This window comes from Chlorocebus sabaeus, chromosome 19 (genome assembly GCF_047675955.1).
Source record: "Chlorocebus sabaeus isolate Y175 chromosome 19, mChlSab1.0.hap1, whole genome shotgun sequence".
Taxonomy (NCBI): domain Eukaryota; kingdom Metazoa; phylum Chordata; class Mammalia; order Primates; family Cercopithecidae; genus Chlorocebus; species Chlorocebus sabaeus.
This window is the reverse complement of record NC_132922.1, coordinates 7,166,659-7,184,254: the sequence shown is the minus strand read 5'-3', so window position 1 is coordinate 7,184,254 and position 17,596 is coordinate 7,166,659. Positions and strand designations below refer to the sequence as shown.

Here is a 17,596-nt window from a genome sequence, read left to right as displayed (position 1 = left end):
CCAGGTTCAAGCAATTCTTCTGTCTCAGCCTCCCGAGTAGCTGAAATTATAGGCACCCACCACCATGCCTGGCTGGCTTATTTATTTATTTATTGTCTCTTTAGTAGAGATGGGGTTTTGCCATGCTGACTAGACTGGTCTTGAACTCCTGATCTTAAGGGATCTGCCCACCTCAGCCTCCCAAAGTGCTGGGATTACAGGCATGAGCCACCACATCTGGCCTGAACACTATGCAAATATTTTGAAATTAAACAACACACTTCTAAACAATCCATGGATCCAAGAGGAAGTCTTAAGGGAAATTAGAAAATAATTTGAAATGAATAGAAATAAAAACTACAACATATCCAAATTTGTGAAATGCAGCTACATTAGTGCCTACAGGGAAATACATTACATTAATGGCTTATATGAGAGAAAAAAGGACTCAAATAAAAACTATGGGTTTCCAATTTAAGAAATATAAAAGAGAAACTGAATCCAAAACAAGCAGAAAGAAGGAAATAATAAAGACCAAAAATCAATAAAATTGAAATCAGAAAAATAGAGAAAAATCAATAAAACAAAAGCTAGTTCTTTTAAAAGATCTATGAAAGTGAGAAGACTTAGTTGAGCTGAAGAAGAAGAAAGGAGAAAAGAGATCAACTATGAAAGTCATAAATGAAATAAGGAATCTCACTAAATACTTCAGAGATACTTAAAAAAAGTAAAAGAACATTATGAACCATATTAATTCCATGAATTTGACAACTCTGATGACCAACATCTTGAAAGACGCAAATTAGCAAAACTCACTTGAGACGAAATAGAAACTCTGAATAATCCAATAGCTATTAAATTAACTGGATTTATAGTTACAAACCTTCCAACAAAGGACATTCCAGGACTTGATGACTTCACAGGTTAATTCAATCAAATGTCTAAGAAAGAATAACAATTCTACGCAATACAGAAAATGGAAGAGAAAGGAATATTCCCAAGTCATTTTATGAGGTTAACAGTGCCATGTTACCAAAATCAGGATTGGTATTAATGACTTTTATTATTCTTAGATGTCTTCCAAAATAAATCACTTATTTTATTTATTATTATTATTTTTTAAATAACATAAAGCTCATTCTGGCCAGGTGCAGTGACTCATGCTTGTAATTCCAGCACTCTGGGAGGCCAAGGCAGGTAGACCACGTGAGGTCAGGAGTTTGAGACCAGCCTGGCCAACATGGTGAAACCCCGTCTCTACTAAAAACACAAAAAATTAGCCGGGCGTGGTGGTGTGCACCTGTAGTTCCAGCTACTCAGGAGGCTGAGGCAGGAGAACCGCTTGAACCTAGGAGGCGAGGGTTGCAGTAAGCCGAGATGGCGCCATTGCACTCCAGCCTGGGTGACAAGAGCGAAACTCTGTCTCAAAACAAACAAACAATTCATTCTATTTTGCAATCATCATCTGAATCCATTAAACCCTCTTATATATCTATGACAAGTTATGTGGTCTTAGTGATGTTGATTTTAATCTTACTATATCTAACCTAAATAATATACTATATTATCCTAAATATTTCATTACTACTCTTCAACTGCTCCCAGCTTTACTAAAAAGAGAGAGAGAGAGAACAACAAAACCAAAATGATAGAATCATCTGTTGAAATGAACCACCACTAGGACATCACCCTTCAGTGTTCTTGCTGCAGTGCCCAAAGTTCTACAGTATTTCTCAAGAGTGTATAAAAGAAGACAATGACACCATGCTTGGGGTGTTGTATTAGATTTCACTGGATGCAGCTGGAAATTCAGAATTCCTTCTTTATGCCCAAATGGCTAAGGGAAGAAAATCTGAGATAGGAAGAGATTTCACAATTATGAGATGATTCAGAAGAGAAAGGCATATAGAGACAGAACAGCACTCTAGATTCCAAAGATGATGGTGACATTGATCACATCAGCCAAAGCGCTTGATGACTGAATGATATATTTCTAAGGATAGAAAAGGAAATTTGGTATTTTCATTCAGTTAGTCATCCAACACGAAGGAGCTGATCATGCGGTATTTGGCAATGGACTATCTAATTTTGCTAAAAGGACACATGAGAATTTTCTTTCATCTTTTAGAATGTTTGTGCATCAAAATGTACTCCATGCAGGCTGTAAGTGAATAAATGGTCAAGGCAAGTGTGTTTTAAATAAGGACTGGAAGGGAATCGAAGAAGTAGAAAAAAAGGAATAAGTCGTTGGACCAATCATTCTACTTTGTATTTATATATCTTAAAATGAAAATGTTTTGCAGTTATGAAGCTAACAAGATAGTGTCCTCTTTTCAGCAAGGTTATGAACTCTCAATGTTTTCCAAAGTATTGTGTTTTTATGATGTGGGTGGAAAGTGAAGACCCAGAGAGCAGAGGGGCCCAACCAAGAGGGCAGGAAGGCTTCTAGAAAGGGGTGGTATCCAGGTCTGCGTGGTGGTGGAGGTGGAATAGGGCAGGCTTTCCAGGCAGAGGAGGTAGCCCCTCCCAACAAGCTCCTGGGCTCAAATGCCTGCCCCACTGCTCATTATCTGTGTCCTTGTGGACACATCTTCAACTGTTCTCTGAGCCCCCACTCCTTCATCTGTGAAGCCAGCTTGGAATGCCTTCTTTCAGAGCTGCTGGGGTATTAAAGGACATGTCTTCAGGAAACACAGCACAGGGCCTGGCCAGGGTGGGCTTAGCTTTCTGAAGCAGTGCCTTGGTTTGGGTCCACCAGACCCCGGGGACCAAGCCAGGTCTCACTGGGCTGCAGTCTCTCCTCCTTTGTGTCCACACTCCACTCTGGGGCACAGAAGGATCTTTCTAAAGCACAGTGTGACTCCCTCACTCCATAGCATATGGCCTCCCCTGCCTACTGATAGAAGGTGATGTCCTTCACAGCCCACCCTCCTGCCCTCCTGGCCTTCTCCCCAACCAGGCCCACCATGCAGGTGGATCCCACACATGCATCCTCTCCCCGTTTCCCGAATGTGCTCAACACCCCCGCCTGCCTCTGTGATCTCGCAAATGTTCTTCCCTGACCTGGAATGACCCTTCCTCTAGCCTGCACCTGGCAAACTCTTACTCAAACTTCAAGATCCAGCTCAAATGTCCCTCCTTTTCCTGAGCAACTCGCAGGTGCCTCCTGCTACTGTGGCACTTAGTCATCCTCTATTTTGTACCTGTCTTATACTCGACCCTGAGCCCCTCCAAAGGAGCATCTGGGTCTTATTCATTGTTGTACTATCTAATTCTGTGACAATGTCTAGCATATACTAGGCCCTTAGTAAATATTTGATGAATGAGTGTATACATACAAGTAATAAGGTTGAGTCGTCTGAATGGGAAAACTGCACTTTGTGGTTGAAATTTTCCATGTTCGTTCTGCAGAGAATGGAAAATGAACTTTCTCCAGAGAATTTTTCGGGAAGAATTGTGTGTGTTTGTTTAAATGTGAGGCAATGAAGTCTCATATTAAAGCTCCTGAGAATCTGAGCCGTTGGAAGCAGGTGTCCAACTTACGTGTTAGATGATCTTTTTGCTATCATCATTTTCTTTCTTGCTTGCTTTTTTATTTATTTTTTTTTAGCGTAGACAAAATAAAACCTATGAATTCAGGGGGAAGAATCGGCATGCAAGATCAGAGGGCCTTCTGCAGCCTAGCCAAGTGTCACAACAGTCTGGCACAGTGGCTGTGGCTTCCAGGGCTCCACTCTCAGTGAGCTGCCCTTGCCTAAGTAGAAGCAATACCTGTCTAGAACCCCTGGGGACTGTGAGTGCCTCAAGGGCAAAACAGCATAGTGAGTGTCACTATGATGCTGTATCATCACATCAGAAGACACACCTCGGTACTAGCATAGCACACAGCATTTCAGAATTACTCGTGTAATAATTGGTTAAGGAGGACCTGACTAGCTACTTCATTCATGCATGTCGGCTCTCAGCAGATCTCAGCAGGGAGCCAATGGGGACAGGCGATCCCCTGCTGCCACTGTTGGATGGGGTTGGATGGTAGCCCCACTGTGCCTTCAAGGAGTGTACGTGTTCCCTGGGAGACAACATTGAGTTGGAGCTCAGCTGAACACTGAGATTCTCCTGGCTGGGAGTGAGGCCATATAGGCTGGGCAGGGGCCTAGGGGGCAGCACTGCCCGGGGGAGGGTCTGGAGGAGGTGCTTGCGTCCCCTGAGGCAGTTGGCACAGACAGCTTCTCAGTGCCCGTCAATTATTACGAGACGGTCTGTGTTCCCCAAATTCACACCCATCACCTAGATTAACATCTGGAGGTGAAGAGGAGGTAGGAGGCATCAGTTCCCGAAGAAGGTTACTGTGTTCACTTGACAAAGATTTATCTGCGTGGAGTTCATGCACAGCCCTCCGCCTGCCCCTGCAGAGGACGGGCCCAGCCTTGGACAGAGGACAGGCTGTGCTCATAGGTCTCCTAAGTGTCAATTTTAAAGGACTGAGCAAAAAGCATATATTTTTGAACCCAGATTAATACATAGAAAAATAAGTATATGTATGTGTGTATATATATTTTTCGTATACATATGAATATATAAGTATATGCATATGCATATGAAAAAGACACATGCATATATATGTATATATTTATATAAGCGTGTCACACACACATATGTAAGTATATGCATATGAAAAAAGACTGAAATGATACCCAGCAAAATATAAAATGATGCTCACAGGTGGTAAGACCAGGGCTGTATTTTCTAGTTGTTCTATACTGAATGCATATTCCTTGTATGACTTTTTCTGAACCAAGAAAAAGAAAAAAACAATCACTCCATTCTTGGCATCCCTTTGCGGACACCATGGAGATACCAGACATCACAGTGGCACGGGCCGGCATATATCAAAGACACGGAACCGTGCTTCCTTCTTACCTAATGAGTCTTTGAGGTGCTTCATCTGTTTTCAGTGATCTCTTCTCACACAAATTTCGAAATTCCCGAAAATTTAAAGTGACACTAAGTCTCAAGCCAAGAAGGCCAAGGAAGTGCTCAAATTCGTCATCTTTGAGATTAAACAGTAGGTGCACGAGCAATCTGTGAAGGTCATGCATGTTGATTACGCCATCCCTGTCAGTGTCTATTTTAAAGAAGGCAGAGTAGGGGTCCTAAAAACAAAACACACAAGTCAAAGCCCTTCTCCGTGAGCCCTGGACGGCAACACATGCATACCTCGACATGTACAGCCTCATCTCCACACAAGGAGGGGCAGCTTGGCTGGGCCCTGACTACTGCTTTTAGAGACTCGGCTGTTCCAGGAATATCCGCACCATGCTTTGCTTTTCCCAAGAAATTATAAAGCTCTCCAGCTAGCCAGGGGATATAAACGATCCTCTTTGAATGCTAGGAGTTCAGGGAAAGGAACAGACTGCTTTTCTTTTCCTTCCACACTCTCGGTTTGTGGAGCTTATACTTCTAGTCCAGGAAGGAAGGGAAGGAGAAAGTGCTGGAGGTTTCTGATGTGTATGAACATCCTGCTCGCAATTTTTTATATCACTTTCATCATGTTTGGCTGCTTCTGTCTACAGGCAAACAAATACCGCACTGAATCTCAGGCAAGGAGCCACCCGAAGGCCAGGCCTCTGTTTCGATGACCGTGATAGAGATCAGCCATGTCTGGGATCCACAAGCCTGCCACATCCGAAGGACTTCCGCTCAGCCCATCGCGCTAGTTGGAGGGCACAGGGATTCCTATTTTGCAGATGAGGAAACAGAGGCTCAGGGTTCCCAGGGAACCCATGACTAGAGACCCTGCTGCATGACAGAGCATGCACTCTGCAGGCAGGTGGCTCAGTTGCAAACCCCAGCTCTGCCACTTACTAGCAACGCGACCGTGGGTGAGATAGTTAACCTTGCGGTGCTTCTGTTTTCTCGTCTGTAAAATGGGGACCATGATAGTCCCTGCTTCCTTGGGATGTTTGTGAGGAGTGAATTTGCTAACGATGCAAAGCGCTTAGAATGAGACTGGCTTTCTTGGCACTCTAAAATGCTGTTTGTTGCGCTTGCCATTTGCCTAAGATCATAGAGCAAGTGCAAGGCTCTGCCCGGGGCCGATGCCTGTTTCCCGCATGCACCTGCTTCCCCGGTCTCAGGCCTGAAAAGTTGCTGATGTGGCCCCAACCCACCTCATTCCATCAGCACCTGACGCAGCCCCTCACTTGGGAGTTACCTGGCTGTTCTGGCGGCACTGCTCTTGTCCCCTCTTATTACAGCCTTCTCCCACAGAGGTTACTTAGGATATCAGGCAAGACCTGCTGTGACCCCAGGTGTCTCATGCAAATGTGTAGGGATTTTGTGGAAAGCTCTCTCTGTATTCACTCATGTATTCATTCACCAAAAATTATTCAGCACCTAATTCGTGCAATTGCCATGCTGAATACTGTGGAAATCAATTGAAAAGATGCCGCCCCTGCCTCTGGGAGACAATACAGTGTGGTAGGGAGGCTGATGTCTAACTCTGCTGGAGGGAGGCTCCCGGGGCGCAGGCCCATCTGTTTCTTGATGATTTCCTCTACACTGCCAGCCCCAAGACCCCCCACCCACAGCCTCACATCTCCAGTGGTTTGGGGGCATTTTCTCTGGGATGTCAAACTGAACATGGCCCAAATCAAACTCTTGACATCCACCCCCTGTGCCCACCCTGCTCCTCCCAAGTCTTCCCGTCCCAGTAAGTGGAGCTCTTTCCTCCCAGTTGCTCAGACACAAACCTGGGAGCCCTTCTGAGCCCTGGCTTCCTCTCACCCCCACATCCAGCCTGCCCACACATCCCGCTGGCTCTCCCTTCAGAGTGCATTAGCACTGGACCCTTTCTCCCAGGCCCACCGCCTCGGCCCGCACCCAAGGCTGCTGGACTCCTATGGGAACCTTACGACGGCTCCCAGCTGCCATCATCGGCTCCGTGGCCTCTGCTCTGTGCAATCATCCCCAAGCAATCCCTTACAGCCGACGTCACGCATGAGGCACCTCTGCTCACCCCCCTTGACTCTCCATCTCACTCAGAGTCTAAGGCCAAGGCCTGGCTGTGGTCCAAAAACCCGTCTACACCCCCATCCCACCCATCCCCTTGCTGTTCTTTGAACAGGCCAAGCCTGCTTCAGGGTGTTTCAGGGAGCCCTCTCCAGTGTCCGCAGGGCTCTGGCTCCTTCATGACTCTGTCCGAGTGTTCCCTCTCCAGAGAGGCACTTCCTGACTCTTCTGTACTGTGGCACCAGTCTTGATAGGTTTATGGCCTCCCATGATCCTCTACTTTTCTCTTTGGCACATGTCACCACCTGACCTAGTAGAGGTTTCTTTTTTCTTTTCTCTTTTTTTTTTTTTTTTTGAGACGGAGTCTCACTCTGTCGCCCAGGCTGGAGTGCAGTGGCCGGATCTCGGCTCACTGCAAGCTCCGCCTCCCGGGTTCACACCATTCTCCTGCCGCACCCTCCCGAGTAGCTGGGATTACAGGCGCCCGCCACCTTGCCCGGCTAGTTTTTTGTATTTTTTAGTAGAGACGGCGTTTCACCACGTTAGCCAGGATGGTCTCGATCTCCTGACCTCGTGATCCGCCCATCTCGGCCTCCCAAAGTGCTGAGATTACAGGCTTGAGCCACCGCACCCGGCTCTAGTAGAGGTTTCTGTGTCCACTGCACTTCCCCCTAGAACATAAGCGCGAGGCTGGGCTCTGATCTGTTCCCTGTTGCAGCCCCAGCTCCCCAAGCCATGCTCACCACAACGTCTGTGAGAGGGGGTTTCCAGACATGAAGGAGCAGCATTTCCTAGGCACTGAGCACTCTGCTGGGTACAGAGACGACACCACAGCTGCAACATGGCCCCTGACACCCAGGTCCTCACTGTCTACTAGGGAAGCAAGACAGGAAGCAAATCGCGGCAATCCAGTGTGATTACTGCAGGGACACAGTGTAAAGGCTGCGTGGGGCCAGCCTGGATTCTGGACTCCAGGGACAATCTAGATGCTATGAGGTCATACATGGCTGATCTTCACAAGGTTATAAACTAATCACTCCTCAAATCTCAGTCTTCAGCTTCCCCAATGTTAGTGGGTGGTACAGAGGCTTTGGAATCAAGCTGGTGTTATTTCAGCTCCTGACGGCGCCATGTACTAGAGAGGTGGCTTTGGGTCACTTTCTCCCTGTCTCTGACCCTCAGTGTCTCCAGCTGTAACAAGGGAACACTAAACCTATTTGACAGGGTGGGTGCGGGTATCAGAATACATGAGGCCCTGTGTGTGGTCCTCCAGTTCGCTGCCTGGCATCAGATGTGGTGTGCTCAGTCAGCAAATACAAATTGGTCATGTGCAGTGTGGCAGGCACTGTGGCAGCCCCTTGGGTTACTGTGGTGGATGATGTAGAGATGGCTTGGGGCTCACTGTTGAATCTAGCTGCAGCAGCCTGTGGGCTGCGTGCTGGGAGGGATGTGAGGAGAGAGGGGAATGTGCAGTGGCCGACCTCTCAGCTGATGTGAAGGGCTCAAGAAGGACCAGAAGCTTGGGGAGGAGTTCGCTGATGAAAGGGGAGGCGCCATCCAAGCAAAGGAACAGAATGTGCGAAGGCTGAGAGGCAGGAAAGGGTGAGGAGGCGAGAGATCCTGTGGGCAGGCCAGGTGGGAGCAGGGCATATCCTGACAGCACAGTGGGTGCTCTGGTCAGAGATGCACATGAATGAGACCGTCCTGCGAGGACCAGGGGTCCAAGGCGAATTGTGAAGTGGAAAGTGAAGTTGCAGAGAACTGAGTGTACTGTGACCCTATTTGTGGGTTGATAGGTTTATCCTTTTTGTTTCTAAAAGATATATGAAGCCAGGGACCGTGGCTCACACCTGTAATCCCAGCACTTTGGGAGGCTGAGGTGGGAGGATCACTGGAGCCCAGGAGTTTGAGACTAGCCTGGGCAACATGGCAAGACTTCATCTCTACCAAAAAAATTCAAAAAAAGTGACTGTACTATCCCATTTAAAAATTGAGACCCATGCTTTGTTCACTTTGCATATACCTGCAAGGACACAAGCCAAGTCCTCATGAGCCCCAGACATAACCCACATCCAGCCTGTCTCGCATAAAAACTGGCAATTAGGGGTTCACTCCTCTGTTTCACCCACTAGCTTACAAATTCTCTAGTGGGATAGAGTGGGTGTCGGTGACGGTCTGTTGAATGAATTCATTATTTAATTATCTAAAATAAAGATCATTTTGGAAAACACAGGATATATGTTCGCTGTAGCCAAGCTTCACTGCTCGTAAAGATAGGAAAGCAATGGTGTGGCGTGGAGCTGGGCTTCCCACGGCCCCCACTGAGAGACGCGAGGAGTGTGCGAGGGAGAGAGGAGAGAGCCTGAGAGAGGGGACAGCGTGGGGGCTGCAATGCGCTGGGCGAAGTGCAGTGAGGCAGCTGCCAGACCTCTGCAGTTAGGGTGCCCATGGGGGCCCTGCCAGCCAGCACAGAGGGGTGTGTGCTCCTGGAGCCTTTGCCTACCCTCTGCCCTCTCTCCCTGCAATGGCCGCTGCCTCCCACCCAGCCTGGCTTTCCTTTGGAGGACCAGGCACTCCCCACCTAAATGACCCCTTCCTCTTCCACGCTGGAGCCCACAGGCCAGTGGTTCCCAGAGTACTTCTCTTGGCTGGCCATTAGCCTGGATGAGATCATAAGGATCAATCCTTCTCCATGTATGCATATGGCAATCATATTTGCTCAAACCAAAAATCAGAATGCATGCTCTGAAAACTGGATAGAATGTTCAAAGTCTGAGCCCTGCTGGAAAGTCTGAGCTGGGCTGCCATCATAAATGCATGCATGTTGAAATGGGAGCCTGGTAACCAAAATGAATCTCCAGGGGTGATCAGTCTGGGGAGGATGCCTCAGAGCACAGGAAATGGGGTGCTGCCCTCCCCACAGCCCCTGAGGCTGCTCTGATACCCAGTGTCTCGCCCACCCCTTCCCTTCTGGATTTCACCCATCTCCATTCTGCCTCCAGATGTGCTCCCTCCGGATGGGCTCCCTCCACCCACAGGGTGGGGACGCAGTCTAACTCCCCAGTACCCTTGGCCCTGTCTCGAGGTTTGGCTTATTGAATTGGTCTCCCTAACTTTATTCACCCTCTTTTACTTTTCATCACAAAAAGAGCTCAGATCATCCTATACTGGCCTCTATGTTTGAACGGCTGCTGTCTACTTCTGTTTTGTCTGTTACAACTTGCATGCACCATGCACACCTCCACCACGACAAGCCGTATGCTTTTCCCTAGAGCCCATGCCTTGTCTGTCCTGGCCTGGCTCAGGCTGCCTCATCTAAGGCTTGCTCCCTCCTTTCCTAGCCAGCCCATGCTTAGGTGTTACGATTCAGTGTGGGAGACACCTCCTCCAGGGAAATCTTCCTTAAAGGGCTCTTTTCCCTGTGTCCCCAGAGGATGCTCCAGTTCCTTCGACGACAGCCAGTTACTATGAATATGACTTGTCTGTTTACCATCTGTGTCTGGGATTAGACGGAGCTCCCTGGGGCGGGGCTGGTAGCTTTCATCCACAGCATTTAGCACAGATTCTAGCACATAGTAAGTGTATAACACTTGTTTGGTGGGTGAATGGATGAGGGAATCAATGAGGGAATGGATGAACGGGTTTCAAAGTCACTGTACCATGGGTTGTCATGCTTCTTCCCCACCAACACCCACCTCTTATGAAAAGGGTCTCCTTACCCTTCTGCCAGCAAAGCATTCATAGGGGTCCCTCAGGGAGGGAAGAAGCCCCTTCCTCCCCGCACACCTCTCTCTGACCAATGCTGGGTCTGCAGAAGGAAATGCTCTGTGTCCCTCGGGCTGACCGGGACATGACCTGCACCAGGACTCACACCCACTTGGGCTGCATGGTTGGGAGCAGGAGAAGCCTAGAGAAGCCCAGTGCCAGACAATCACAGTTTACCCGGAATGACTCCTTCAACCTCCTGGGGAAAAGCTTCAGGCATTCTTCTGCGGTGATGAAGTGGCTGTTCACGTAACTTTTCGAAGGAGTTGGAGGCTGCGGTGGAGTGGTTTCCGGCCCTCTCATTGGAGGATCTGGAACAGTGACAAAGATCAGGGTTTCCACTAGGGCCCATCAGCTTCATTCTTTTTTTTTTTTTTTTTTTTTTTTTTTGAGACAGTCTTGTTCTTGTTGCCCAGGCTGGAGTACAGTGGTGCAATCTCAGCTCACTGCAACCTCTGCTTACTGGGTTCAAGAGATTCTCGTGCCTCAGCCTCCTGAGTAGCTGGGATTACAGGCATCCGCCATCGCGCCTGGCTAATTTTTGTACTTTCAGTTCAGACAGGGTTTCACCATGTTGGCCAGGCTGGCCAGGGTTTTACCATGTTGGCCAAACTCCTGACTTCAGGTGACCTGCCTGCCTCAGCCTCCCAAAGTGCTGGGATTACAGGTGTGAGTCACCATGCCCGGCCCACCAGCTTCATTTCTACACCAACATTTTATCTCTGCCTGTCCCAAATCCTGTTAAAGCCCCATACAGTATCCTCCTGTGAGTTGAACACAGCATTGACCTTCTTACTATCTAGTTTCTTTTCCTTCAATTCTCAGACACTTTCCTCCTCTTCCAGGAGGAACCATGCTCCAGACTGTGGGGCCTCCTTTCACCCTCACAGACCACACTTGGCACCCTGGCATGTTTACTTGTCCTGCGTCTCTTGTTCATCTCCCAATTCCCAGAGGAGGAGAATGAGAATTCCTGCCTCTTTTTTGTTTCCTGGAATCATGTCCTAAAGACAAGAATATAGAATTCATTCAACATTCATTAGTTCAGCAGCTATTTCCTGACCATGTATCTGTTAAGTAACATGCTGAGGCCTTCATCTGTTTCTTGGTCCTTCCAGCAATGCTCAGGAGAAGGTCCTCATGTTTGTTTACACACAAGAAAACCTATCATCCCTTGCACTTTACCTACAGGGCGGTGAGGCTCGGGGGTCCCCAGCTCACCTGGGAGGTGGAGCTTGTGGACAGCACAGCTGAATTCAGGTCCTCTGATACTAAGACTCAGTTGGTTCCCTACTACCTATGCCCTCTCTCTCCCCTAAAATTAAAGAAGGAAGTGTAACCTCTCCTTAAAAACTCCATGTCGGCCAGGCGCGGTGGCTCACGCCTGTAATCCCAACACTTTGGGAGGCCAAGGCGGGCAGATCATGAGGTCAAGAGATCGAGACCATCCTGGCCAACATGGTGAAACCCCGCCTCTACTAAAAATACAAAAAATAGCTGGGCGTGGTGGTGCATGCCTGTAGCCCCAGCTACTTGGGAGGCTGAGGCAGGAGAATCGCTTGAACCCAGGAGGCCGAGGTTGCAGTAAGCTGAAGTCATGCCACTGCACTCCAGCCTGGTGACAGAGTGAGACTGTCTCAAAAAAACAAAAACAGAAACAAAAACAAACAAACAAAAAACCTTCCATGTCTACCCCGTTTCCATTTGGCTGGGGTCATCTGAGTGTGACCTTGTGTCAAAGCCAGGCTACACACCAGGGACTTGGTTCCAGACGTGGTTCTCTGCACCTGTTGCTCCTGCACCCTCCCCCTGGTGTGGTGGGCAGATGGATGGGGGAGAGGGTACCCCAAGCTTATGGGCATCCTCTGCCCCTCTTGAGCCTGGCTTCTGCCTCATCTGCCTCACTGCAGAGGCTGCAAGTGGCCTCCCTCCGGTTCCTTACTGCCCGGCAGAGAACACCCCCACCCCACCGCCTGACCCCTCTGCCACAACCCCTGACCCCTAGCAGGGGCCACACACACCCCACCCCACCACCTGACCCCTCTGCCACAACCCCTGACCCCTAGCAGGGGCCACACACACCCCACCCCACCACCTGACCCCTCTGCCACAACCCCTGACCCCTAGCAGGGGCCACACACACCCCACCCCACCGCCTGACCCCTCTGCCACATCCCCCGACCCCTAGCAGGGGCCACACAGGGCCTCACTCCCCACCATGCTAGAATTCTTTACGTGTGAGAAAGCAGCTTACAGGGGCAGGGAGGAGACAGGCAGGGAGAGGAGGAGAGGAAGAGGAGAACATGGGCAGCCAGGAAGCCGGAAGCAGGTGATGGAGACAGTGTCCAGTTCCAGCTGTGACGGCTTTGCCAGCACTATGTGCTCTGGGCCCCAATTTCCTCACCTGAAAAATGAATGCACCTGGCAGGTGGGACGCAGTCATTTAAATACAGGTGAGTTCCTTCTCCTTCTTATTTTCCTTAAAAAATATCAAAACACCTAGCCAGGGACAGTGGTGAAATTCTAAAATGCTCTGGCTTCTCATGATGCCATTTTTCAGGGGTGTGAGAACTCTCTGTTTAAAGGTGGCAAATGACAGTCTGGCAAGGCTGGGGGACCTTGGTGAGGATCCAGCCTGAGTCTCTGGGAAACTCACCACCTTACACAGTCACCTGCAGACCCAAGGCCGGGAAAATGGAAAATGCGCGGGGCTCCTGCATTTCGCCTGGCCAGCCTGCAGGGTATTTGCAGCAAAAGAGAAGAGTATTCCACTGAGATATCTGTGCGATTTCTGCAGCTTCTCTAGAGGGCTTGTTTGTCTACCAAAATATATTTGGTGTGTGAGAAAGCAGCATTAGTGAGTGGAGAGGCGGCCCCAGCATACGGCACAAAGATGGGTTCCTAACAACTGGTGGAGGGTGAGGCTGGCGGCGTGGCTGGGTGGCCTTTTACAGCCTCTGCATCATTCTTTGTCCACAGGGAGGAATAATATTTGTCGTGCCTGTATGTGGTATTGTTAATTACAGATAACCAGCAACTACATTAGGGGAAAATATTAAAGGCTGTGAGGTGTGATTCCAGAAACAGGCTTTGGGGCACAAACTTTCTGAACCATTTGTGCTCTGAGTTTGTAGAAGACTCTTTCAGGCACAGTTCTGCACTCACAGTTCTGAACATGGTCAGATAAAATTAAACAAAAACGGTTGTTTGCAGCCCCGGAAGACACCTCGTTTCAACATCACAGCTTACGCTACTTCAACCCAAGTGACCTGGTGGCACTGCTACCAAAGACGTGCGGTGTCACCCAGGACGCATCCCACAGGGTATGGACCTGGCCGTTAGCTACCTTCAAATCCTGCCGCAAAATCACGATAGCTCATCCCTTCCTTCTCAAAGCCTATTTTAGTGGTCAGCAGGGCATACTGCTCATCGTCCATGGGCATCCCAGTGTCTTCCAGTACCTGACGAGGGAGAGAGGGGAGGGTGGAGAGGCGTTAGGTGGTTCCGCGGGTCACTACTCCCCGAGCACCTCCTGCCCCTGCGCCGGCTCACAGCAGGGCCCATGATGGTTACTTACCTGACCCCACCCACAGGCTGCCAGAGGGTAGGACTGAGTCTGCTGTGTCCCTGGGCCTTGCACAAGGCTTGTGTTTGTTGGGTAAGTGAACAAAGGGACAAGTGGCGCAGTCAGCATGGTGCTCGGGCCCACAGGCTCTACTGCAGACTTTTCTAAGCTGTGCCATCCAAGATACCCAAAGCCACACTTGTTACTGCCGTGGCTTTAGAGTCTCATACATCAGGTTTATGTTCACATATATTCAAGAAAACAAAATAAAGCAAGCAAGGTAGTTTGAGGAGGGAAAACTGAAGTTTTCATTCAAGTTTCATTATGATCCCAGTTTACATGAAAAGCGGCTGTTTTTTTTTTTAATGGGGGGGGCATCCATGAACGCTATTTTTTCTTCTCCATATGCTAGTCCACTCACAGAAAGTTATTCCTGATTCCTTCCCTCCAAAACACATGACCTACTGTTTCAGTTTTGGGTATACTGGGGGCAGAGGGAGCACCCAAGAAAATACTCTTATCTGCCTTGCAAATACTGAAGTGGAATTGTCTCGATGACATCTCCCTAGGAATTACAGAAAAGATGATGCCCTTTGGCCAAAAACCCAGACAGAGCTGGCTGCGCGAATGTGAGCCACCCACAGAAGGCGTGCTGGGTGGATGGAGGCAGATGGAAGGCACCACCTCTGCTGATCTCAGTGTATTCACAATCCACATGGGAAAACACGGGTTTTCCTCCAGGAAAAAACGCGGAGTCACACTTCTAAATGCACCTATGGACCAAGAGGCCAAAGACGTCCGGGATGACCAACCCCACCGGGAACAGGGGATGGAATGCTTTCTAGGAGAACTGGGTTTGCTGATGGGTTGTGAAGAAAGTGTGTGTTGGGGGGTGAGGAATACACAGGTTATCGTCAACAAAGTCAGCAGACATCACCAGAAGTCAGAGTAAGTTCCAGGTGGAGGAGTGCAGTGGCGCTCAGTGCATTCAGCAGAAGAGGCGGCTAGGGAGGGAACAGAGGGACCGGGTGAGGCAGTGTTGCCCTCATCATGGTCATTGAGCAGCACCTCTTAGTGCCCGTGTGTACCAGGCACGGTGGGGGGCTCTGTACAGGCTCCACGCGGATCTCATTTAATCCTCAGCAGAAGCCTCGAGAAAGGCACTCTTTCTAACCTCATTTTAACACCATGGAAACTGAGTCTTAGGGAGTTTGGGTCACTTTTCTTAAACACATGCATAGGAAGCAACAGACCTGGGGTTCAAATCCAATTCTTCTTTTCTTCTTCTTCTTTTTTTTTTTTTCTTTTTTGAGACAGAGTCTTGCTCTGTCACCCAGGCTGGAGTACAATGGTGCCACCTAGGTGCATTGTAACCTTTGCCTCCGTGGCTCAAGTGATCCTCCTGCCTCAGCTTCCCGAGTAGCTGGGATTACAGGCACATGCCACCACACCCGGCTAATTTTTGTGTTTTTAGTAGAGATGGGGTTTCACCATGTTGGCCAGGCTGGTCTCAAACTCCTGACCTCAGGTGATCCACCTGCCTCGGCCTCCCAAAGTGCTGAGGCAGGAGTCACCACGCCCGGCCTCAAACCCGGTTCTTATTAACCACTGTGATGAGATCTACTGTAAGGTCACAGGGGCCTGGACAAAGAAGAGAAGAGATGAAAATGGACAGGAAACGGCCCAGTGGGAGCGAGAAGCTCTGCCATGGAGCCCTGGTGTCCTTCATGTATCCAAAGAAGCCACATAGGCAAAGACTAGCCTGAGCCTTGGTGGAGCCTGAAAGGACGGGAGGCCTCTAAGGAGCTGGCCAGAGCCCACCTCCCACCTGCCTCCCTATCTCCCCAGGAAGGCTGTCAGGAGACAGTTTCTCCTGCCTCCAGATTCTGACAGGGTGAGGGGCTTTCTGCCCCGGCCCCTCACACTAAAGCTGCAGAAGGGAAGCCTCTTGGCTGCAGTCTGGACGTGGCTCTCGGCAACAGGGCACTCCACACCTTGCGGGTGCAGTCATCAGCTTCTTTCGTTTAGGCGTCATCCTTTTTGATATTTGGGAAGAGGACCAGAGAGCTGGCCCTTGTGGCTTATTCTCCCTTTCGCTGTCTATGTAAATAACAGTCTGATCATGAAAGCGGCGCATTGTATCTTCACTGGTCCAATCAGTCAAGCCTGGCCTTAGCTTCCTCTGTGTGGAGGTACACAGGCCGTGATGTGGCTGGTGCAGGGCTGGAAGCTGAGAGAAAAGGGAAGGGATGGAGGCGTTGCAGTGCTGCCCAGGGGGATTCAGGGGAGTGGCAACGCAGGAGTACAAGGCTATCACCAGGGCCTGCCTGTGGAATTGGGCAGGAAGCATGTGACTAGGAATGCTGACAGTTCTGTGCCATCTGCACATGGTCCCCGGCCTAGCTCTGCCTGTCCCAGCACAGGATAGCCCTGGTGTTCAGGTAGAAAGCCGTGGCCCCCACAGAAGTACCCACAGCCACGGTGAACCTCTGATTGGTTGCTTGCTTTGAAAAAAACTTAATATTTTGAAAACAATTGCACATGAATTATTCATGGCAAATTCTTCTTGCTCAGTTCTTTCACAAAACCATATGTACTGGATCATAAGGAAATGTCTGCAGGCAAATGTTCCCCAGCCTGGAGGGCTGTGAGGTGCCAGGGAGATTCCTACCATCCCCCAGGTCCTCAGCAGCCTGTCCAGCAGTCGCAGGAGTGTAATCCCCAGGGGCACGGAGCGCCGCAGAGAACACAAATGCTGCAAGTGCTATTCCCAGAAGAGGCTCAGGGCAGGCCCCAGATGCAAAGGCCTCTAATGCATCTTCTGAGGCTCCCCTTGCACCACTTTCATTTCTAAGATTAACACAGCAGCAAATCAACCAGATTTATCATGACCATTGGAGGCGACATACAATACGAAGGAAGGCGCACCAGCAAGGTTTATAAAACAGATTTAAATGTTTAACCATTCAAGTCATTTCCTTTGGTCTTTTCTAGGAGGCATTCCCCTAAGAAAGTTGCTCAAAGACTGACAAACTATGGTCTGGCATGTGTTGATTCACCAGAGAGTCGTCACTCCTGCCATCCCTGGGGTGTCCCTTAGATTGTAGACTGACTCTTCCCCAGGAGGCCACAACATTTCAGGAAACTGTTGCTGGGACCTCTCCACCCTGAGAACGTGCCCAATGATGAAAGTGAGGACTCAGCCTTTTCTAAATGCAGCCCCTGCACAACATTCTGTGAGAGAAGCAGCCACCAGTTTCTGTGTGTGACACTTGT

At 49.3% G+C, this 17,596-nt stretch overlaps 1 protein-coding gene across 5 annotated transcripts in view; it reads right to left on the bottom strand.

Annotated features, from left to right (window-relative positions):
* Positions 1–17,596, bottom strand: part of EFCAB6 (EF-hand calcium binding domain 6) — a 315,225-nt gene that overhangs the window by 109,032 nt on the left and 188,597 nt on the right. For all 5 annotated transcript variants that reach the window (XM_007976025.3, XM_038007346.2, XM_073006632.1 and 2 more), the window contains 3 exons: positions 14,102–14,216; positions 10,933–11,066; positions 4,900–5,132 (listed from right to left, as the gene is read on the bottom strand). In XM_007976025.3, the coding sequence (XP_007974216.3) occupies positions 4,900–5,132; positions 10,933–11,066; positions 14,102–14,216 (482 nt within the window). The remainder of the gene's footprint in view (positions 1–4,899; positions 5,133–10,932; positions 11,067–14,101; positions 14,217–17,596) is intronic.